A 7,473-nucleotide genomic window follows, 5' to 3' on the forward strand; every position below is an offset into this window, starting at 1 on the left:
GAGTTCGAGACCAGCCTGGTCTACAAGAGCTAGTTCCAGGACAGGCTCCAAAGCTACAGAGAAACCCTGTCTCAAAAAAGTCCCCCCCCCCAAAAAAAAAGAGAAAAAATTAGGTCAAAATTCTGCCTGTTTTTCCAAGGACTTTAAGGCTGGTTCCACTCAGGGCTGGAGGCTGGAGGCCCCATCTGCCCCGAGGGAACCTCTCCTGAAGCAGGAAAAGGCCCTGGTAACTGACTGTCCCTTACTCCTCAGGCCTGCTGTGCCCTCTCTCCTTGCTGCTCTAGAGCTAACCTCCTGCCAAGGATAAAATCAGTTCCTGTGTCAATAATGCATGTGACATCCTGGGGACAGGCTGAAGCTACAAAGCAGTCTGGCAAGGACTAAGGTGGAGGGAGGTGAAACCTTTTGCTATTACTATTAATTATTAAGAAATAGATTATTTTAAAAATGGATATCGGCAAGATTTTTTCTTCTTCTAGCAATCACCTTACTTTAGTTTTTAGAGCTGTCTTTTAACCCAAAAGCCTTCTTTTTGAAAAACCCAAACATTCTTCAAGTGTCCTAAGTGTGTTTTCAGCTTGGAAAAATACTGTGTTTTAAATTGAAGGCATAAATAGCGCGGCTGTCCTGCGCTCTTGGAGCTACGCATTGGCATCCTCACAGCGAGGGAAGCTACTTTCATCACCTCCCGCCTGCCTTGGTTTCCCCTTCGGCACTTGGTCCATGCTAGTGGTGGGAAACAAACCGAAGCTGATGGAGTAACTCAAAATGCATTACCTTGGGAGTAAGTGTGAGAATGTGTTGGGCACTGGCATCTAGGGAAAAGAAAAAAGGAAAATATCAATAGAAACAGGGAACCAACAAGAGTACATTCTAGTCCTGGGACTAAATGGGTCGCGGCTGGCAGAGTATGGACCAGAAAGCAGCAAAAAACGCCAAACTCAAGATAGCACCAAACACAAAAACCAACCCATTAGCGTCTAGTCAGCACAGAAACAATCCTTTCCATTAGATGTTTATTCAAGTGGTGCCTAGCCAAGGCCTGCAGGCAGCTCTGAGAAGGATGCCAAGGGCACACGCTGATGGGGCCCTGGATTCATGAGGCTCCAGCCAGGACTGACTGGTCAGGGGCTTTGACTGAATCACGTGCCTCTTCCCACTCAGCTCGTAACCCTGGGAACTTTCTAAGTAGTTCTCTCACGTCTCCGAGGTATTTAGTTATCCTCCAACTGGCTCTGCACTTGAGCTCCCAGAAGCTCTCAGACCACTACCCCATTCTACCCCATTCTCTGTGGCAGCCCCATTCTCTTTGACCTCGTCCTGTCTTTACAGGACGCACGCCCAGCACATTCTCCTTCCTGAAGCCCTTCACCCACGCACTGTCCACGGTCTCTTTTTCTGGAGACTCCCGCTTCTCTTCCACAGCCGCTATTTCTAGAACAGTTCCTCCTTTTGGCTTCAGTTTCTCTTATTCATTTGTTTCTCTTTATGACTCAGAGAACCTTGCCATAGCGGGGTGTCGGCAAACACTTGACTGCATAGCCTCCTCCCCACCGCGCCAAAATTCAAATCTGGAATTAAAACACCCAAGGAGGGAAAAGGTAAAGGAAGGAAAAGGGTGGTTACTCCAATGGCTCTCAGAATCTCTCGACTTCCCGAGGTCAACACAAATTATAAAGCAAGGCTGCCACCTAGAGGCCACCTGCTTCCTGCAGGGAACAGTCTGACAGGCCCAGCTAGCTTTCTTTGCAGAACCTGCCCGGCATTAAGCCTTCCTTAGACAAGAGAAGCAAAGGAAAGACATCCGAAATCAGCGCTGGGGATATGGCTGCCTCTTCCTACTTTTGGTGCTATTTTAAGTTCTAAGACTAATTAATTAACCCACTTGTAACCCTAAGCGGAGGTCCCACTTGGAACTCCTCTTGCCTTCTGAGGATGCCCACCCGTGTTGAGGTCCTCAGCTCCCTCCTCACTATCCTTCCTAGCCTATTAAGAGATTCATGTCTGAAACCTCCATACTTGCTCACCCTTTGATTCTCCCTGGCCGACATTGGCAGGCTGTGTCCTTACGTCCAGCGCACTCCTTGGTCCCTGAAATCAGCCCAGGCTGGAGCCCGAGCTCTGGCCGTCTTAACTAGGCTTAGCCACTTGTCCTCAAAAGGCCAATTAAGGAGTCAAGAGAGTCAAAAGCAGAGAGAGATGTATTCAATGTGGCTGCACTGGAAGGGATCGCCAGTGATCCCTCAGTCCATTGTCCAGGATCCTAAACCTAATATAAGGTTTAGGTTTAAATGGAGCTGCGGAGAGCCGGCTCATCAGTTAAGAGCATGTCCAGCTCCCCAGAGGACCCCCAGTGGGCAGCTAGCACTTTCTTTGGGTTCCAAGATTCCCTGCTCTCCTGGACTGTAACTTCTGCCCGTTTCTCACTCTGCCCACCCCTTACACATTCGGTTTGCTCCTGGGCTGCCTTCAGCCGCCTGACCCTTCTTTCTTCTCTAAGCTTTATATACAGTCTCGCATACCACGGCCCCAGCTATTTCTCCACTCACTCTCAGGCTGCGCCTCGGTCCGCTTCCACTGTCATCTCTCATTCCCATGTTTACTGGTCTCCAAACTGCCTTCTCGGCTGCACCTGTGTTAGCTCCAATACCCAGTGTGGTGGTGGTGATGGGGTCCCAGTGACCTCACCCTTTACAACTGCTTCCATGGAGAATAAAGTGCAGACCCAGCCCCGTCCACCGGCTCCGCATCTCGCTCCATCTCCGGGATTTAGCTCCGAAAAAGTAACAATCTCTCCTCTCTCCTCACTTCACTACCTCCATGCCTCCCACATCATGAACTTTGCCCTAGTTCCGTCCCTGCTGGGAACCCACCTTCCTCCCGCCCCTTTCTTCTAGATAAGTGGCTCTCCTGTCAGTTCTGGGGTAGTCTTCTGAGGCCCCAGGGAGGAAGCCTTTCTGTCTGACCTGATGGACTGTGCTTCCTTCCTTATGAAAACTGCTTCCAGGGGGCCGAGAGATGGCCCGGTGCCCAAGAGCACTGGCTACTCTTCCAGAAGTCTTGGGTTTGATTGGGAATCAACCCACAAAGGCGGCTCACAACCCTCTGTAACTTCAGTTGTAGGGGGTCAATGCCCTCTTTTATCCTCTCCAGGCACAGAAGCGATGCACAGACAGGCAGGCAAGACACCCATATATGTAAACCTCAGTCCACGCCTCCCTTCCCTGCACTGGTACCGGAGCGTGCTCACAGAATGGCACTCACTCCATCTTCCCTTCGCACGCGGTGGGTCCAGACATAATTCTGGACGACTCTGGTTCTAAGGGATACGGTGTTTGTTTTTCTTGAAGTATGAATGCACAGGCTTAGCACAAAAGGATGCATGTATCCCTCTTGCAGGACTCCTCAGAGGGCTTTACACACCAACACAGACGCCAACGCAGGAAGTGGCTCCCCACATTTATCTGGCCATGGAATTATTTTGTCACCAGGCATTTTGAGAAGCTAATGTTTCAGAGTGAGGCATGCAGGCTTAGCGGTGCGCCCATTATTTTCATGGTTTTCTTATGCTAGGGGATAATAATCAGTATTCCAGAGTTTCCATTAAGAGCTTTTACTGCTACCAATAGTTCATGGGCAGCGTATGCAACCTCGTAAGCACCAGCTGTTTTCCATTCACATCTCAGGCCTCTCTGGCCCCTAGTAAGGCAGGCCGACTCTACATTTGGGCCCTGCACTCCAGCTCCGTCTCTGGTGTGGCTCTTCCCTCTGCCAGAATTCCTCTCCGGTCCCAGTCCTTTCTCTGCCTCAGGTCAGCTCAGACTTCTGCCTCCCTAGCTGACGCTGAGGCGTGCACATGCATTTACGCATGCGCTCAGCCTTTCTGGGAGGCATCAGGTTAGGGAGGGTAACTACTTGGTGGTCTTTCCCCTTTTACAACTCATCGGCAAGGGGTAACAATCAGGGGTCTAAACTCTCACTAGCGCCCTAAGCAGCCTGTCTCAGAAAAGAGCAGTTTCTGCACACAGACCCCGTACACACGTGTTGCTTTGATATATTGTCTTAACCACAAGACCAAGTTCTACACTGCCAGTCACACTGTGTGGGACCAGGCTGCCTTCTCTGGGGAATATTTCTTTAAGGCTGGCTATGCCACACCGTACCATCCTGGCCTACCATGGTTTGAGGCCCTGCGCAGCCCAGTGCACAGTGTGGTACCGCGTTCCTGCATTCTGCAAGTATTCGGGTTCCGCCTGCCTGCGGGCCGGGCTGGCACAGGGGTTGCCAAGCACGGTGGCATGCTTGCTGCAGCCTGTACTCACGCTGTGCCCTGCAGGAGCCTCAGCAGGTGCGTCACCCGAGCGCGCGCAGCTGCGGCCATGGTAAGTCTCCTTGTCCTCCGGCTGCTCCACCCACACCTCCAGCCAATCCTGGCCAAGAGAAAAACATCCCCCCCAATTCGCTCTGCAGGGTCACCTGACCCAACTTTAACCCATTTTCCAGGAGTCAGAAAGAAGACAACCGCCCCAGTTGCCAGCTGAACTCAAATGTAAGACTCACCAGGACCTGTGTACACTTTAAAACCAGAGCTGTGTCTCACCAGAAAACAAAAAACCAAAAAAAAAAAAAAAAAAAAAAAACCTCCAACCAATCAAAATCCTCAAAGCAAGTCCTTCAAAGTTACGGTCTCTGTGAACAGTTTTGGTCTTGATAAAGTTCTAGCTACACCTTTAGCCTCGCGGGTACTTAGAACCATAAACTGGCAGCGCTCAGCAGTGCCCATCTGCCAGGCCCCCGTGGAGGGGCTCACAAAGGATGGCAAAGTCCAGTGAACTTAATTAGAACATTATCCAAACCCAGTAACGAGTACTTTCATTATTATGAAACGATTTGAGCTTTCCTCGCAGTTTCTAAGAGTAACCTTATAAACACGAAACACTAAAGTACCCGGCAGCCCAACTCCCAAGCCTGCTACCACTGACAGACAGTTCAGAGCGGGGTGGCAGCTTGCTCTACAGAAAGCACCCCTCTGTCCACCCTGGGTTTGCTAGTAATAACTTTCAGGAGATATTTATGCAAATATAAGTTTATTAAGATCAAAATAAGACATTGAGGGGGCTGGAGGAGCGGCTCAGAGGTTGCTCTTTCGAGGTCCTGGGTTCAGTTCCCAGCAACTACATGAACTATAGAGATCTGGTGCCCTCTTCTGGCGGGTAGGCATACATGTAAGACAGTGCACCGCATACATAAAAAACAAATATTTAAAAAAAAGGTTGATAATGAAAACCCACATAGGACAGCAATAAACAAGCCACCGGTTATAAACAGAACGACAAGTATTTCCTGGTTAATTACCATTCTTGAGTGTGGTTCCAGTTCACCATTTTAAGCACTGTGCTCATTTAGCCAAATGCCCCACCTTAACATCAGTTGTACTCTTAATACTAAAGTTAGTGCCAAAAGAACGCTTGTGTTTTCTTGACACAAGCGGCCTTCCTGTAACCACTGTAACTACTTTGTGATTATTCAAGCACACTCTTTACGGGTACCCAGGCCACTGGCTTCACGGACAACTTCTACTGACAAAGTTAAAAGCGACACCAGGTAGCGACATACTTTTATTAAGTAACCTTTACACTTGCAGACCGCAGGTAGACTCGGCTCCCCCACTCTCCTTGCTTTGATAAATATACAAGCTTTGTTACAAAAATAATACAAAAATGTTGGAACCAATCTACTATGCCCCAGAAATCTGATCAATTCTTATCCAGTATCCAAAGTCAAGATAGAAAAGCAGGCTGTTAACTTACTCCACATCACTTCACTAATTCTCCAGTTCTCAAAACACGCCCTCATTTCCAGCCAGTGTCTCCGTCGTGGGAAAAGCATTAATTCGCAGACCAGCACTGACTCCCCTGAGGGGAGGCAAAACCGCCCCTTCAATCTCAAGCTCGACTAGGGCAGGGGCCACCGCCTGCACCGGCCTGCAGCGCGCACAACTTAACCCTCAGTACAGACAGTCGTAGCTTGGCACAGCAGGTCCAGCGGGAGCCTACTACTTCTTCCTCTTCCCACCTTGATGCGGCGCTCCTTTCTTCTTGCCACCGAAAGCAGGAGGCCTGGAAGGCTTCCGGCTTCCCAGGCCGCCTTTCCTCTTCTCTCCCTGGCCCGGCGGTCCTCCGTTTCTCTTGCCCGGGGGTCCCTGCCGGCCCCCCTTTCTCCTGCCCTTCTGGCCCATTTTCCTCCTCTTGGCAGCCTCTTCTTGGTCCTCTTCCCTCATCTGCTTGTTGGTGGCCCTCGTCACGTCCAGCTGAGGCTTCTTGCTGTTCATGACCCGGAGGAGCTCCAACTGGCTCTTTTTTTCGGCTGCAAAGTCCCCAAAGAGGGGCTGAAACTTCCTCTTCTTGCCGGTGCCCCGGGGAGCCTTCTCCTTGGGGAGGCGCTCCTGGAAGCGCCCCACCGAAGCGGTGGAGACCTTGGCCACTTGCATGGCGCGGCCCAGCTCCTCCTTGCTCTGGTGTCCCGTCGGGTGCAGGCCGGCTGAGCTGGGCATCTGCATCTTGTGCGCTCGGGCCAGGTTCCGCAGCCGGTTCAGCTCGTTCTTCGCCACGCGTTCCTTCTTGGCCTGAATCCTCTTGGCGAACTGGTCTTCCATGGGGTCGGCGCCCCCAGGCACCTCGATCAGCCATTCCTTGGTGTCGTCCCGGGCGCGCTTATAGCCCCAGCGGCGGCGCCACTGGCCACTCACCTCGTCCCACACGAGGTTGGTCTTCTTCTTGGGACGGATGCCCTTCAGGCGGGCGAACTGCTGCCAGCGGGTGAGCGGCCGCGGCCGGGGTAGCGGCTTCTCGCGGGGCAGGCGCGTGAGCGGCTCGGGCAAGCGCGCGACCACCGCCTCCTCCACGCGCTCGGTCGGCAGCTGCCACAGCTGGTTGATGAGCAGCTGCGTGTTGTCCCGCGCCAGGGATCGCAGCTCGGCCTCCGGCGAGGGACCGGCCTGGCGCAGCACCGTCGGGGGGTTGCGGTCCGAAGCCAGCAAGTTGCCCAGGTCGAACTCCAGCTCCAGGTCCTTGTGCACCGTGATGCGCTGCAGCTTCTCCGCATCCTCCCGCTCCGCCTTAGCCAGCAGCTCCTCCACGCTCTGGCTCTCCATGGCTGTCGCTGCGGCGTTCGGGTTCCTTGCTTTGGGGCAGCCGCACAAAGTAGCTTCACTACGGCAGCAGCCAAAGAACCGGCAACCACGTGCGGACGTCCGGACTCGTAATCCGGAAGACAGATGTTCACTTCCGGGGTACCCGGAAGCGGCTCACAGTTGGGCGGCTAGGGGAAAGGCCGGCAGAGGGCGGCATTGGCGAGCTGATGGGATTGGAGGCGGGACCTGGCCTCGTAACCGGACGTGGGCGGACCGGCGCTGGGGGCGTGGTTGTCTGAGGCCTAACCAGTGCTGGGCATGGCTGGGACTACGTTTCCCAG

General features: G+C 52.7%; 1 protein-coding gene across 1 annotated transcript; it reads right to left on the bottom strand.

Annotated features, from left to right (window-relative positions):
* Positions 1-5,600: 5,600 nt before the first annotated feature.
* Rrs1 (ribosome biogenesis regulator 1 homolog) lies at positions 5,601-7,269 on the bottom strand. The gene has a single exon (XM_050142078.1). The coding sequence runs from the start codon at positions 7,151-7,153 to the stop codon at positions 6,056-6,058; it is 1,098 nt and encodes a 365-aa protein (XP_049998035.1). The 5' UTR covers positions 7,154-7,269; the 3' UTR covers positions 5,601-6,055.
* Positions 7,270-7,473: the final 204 nt, after the last annotated feature.

The sequence above is a fragment of the Alexandromys fortis genome, unplaced genomic scaffold (genome assembly GCF_014885135.2).
Source record: "Alexandromys fortis isolate MF-2015 unplaced genomic scaffold, M_Fortis_MF-2015_v1.1 scaffold_41, whole genome shotgun sequence".
NCBI classification, from domain to species: domain Eukaryota; kingdom Metazoa; phylum Chordata; class Mammalia; order Rodentia; family Cricetidae; genus Alexandromys; species Alexandromys fortis.

Excerpts from the sequence above, each read along its gene's own strand:
- Rrs1 (XM_050142078.1), bottom strand. The coding sequence starts at position 7,153 with ATGGAGAGCCAGAGCGTGGAGGAGCTGCTGGCTAAGGCGGAGCGGGAG.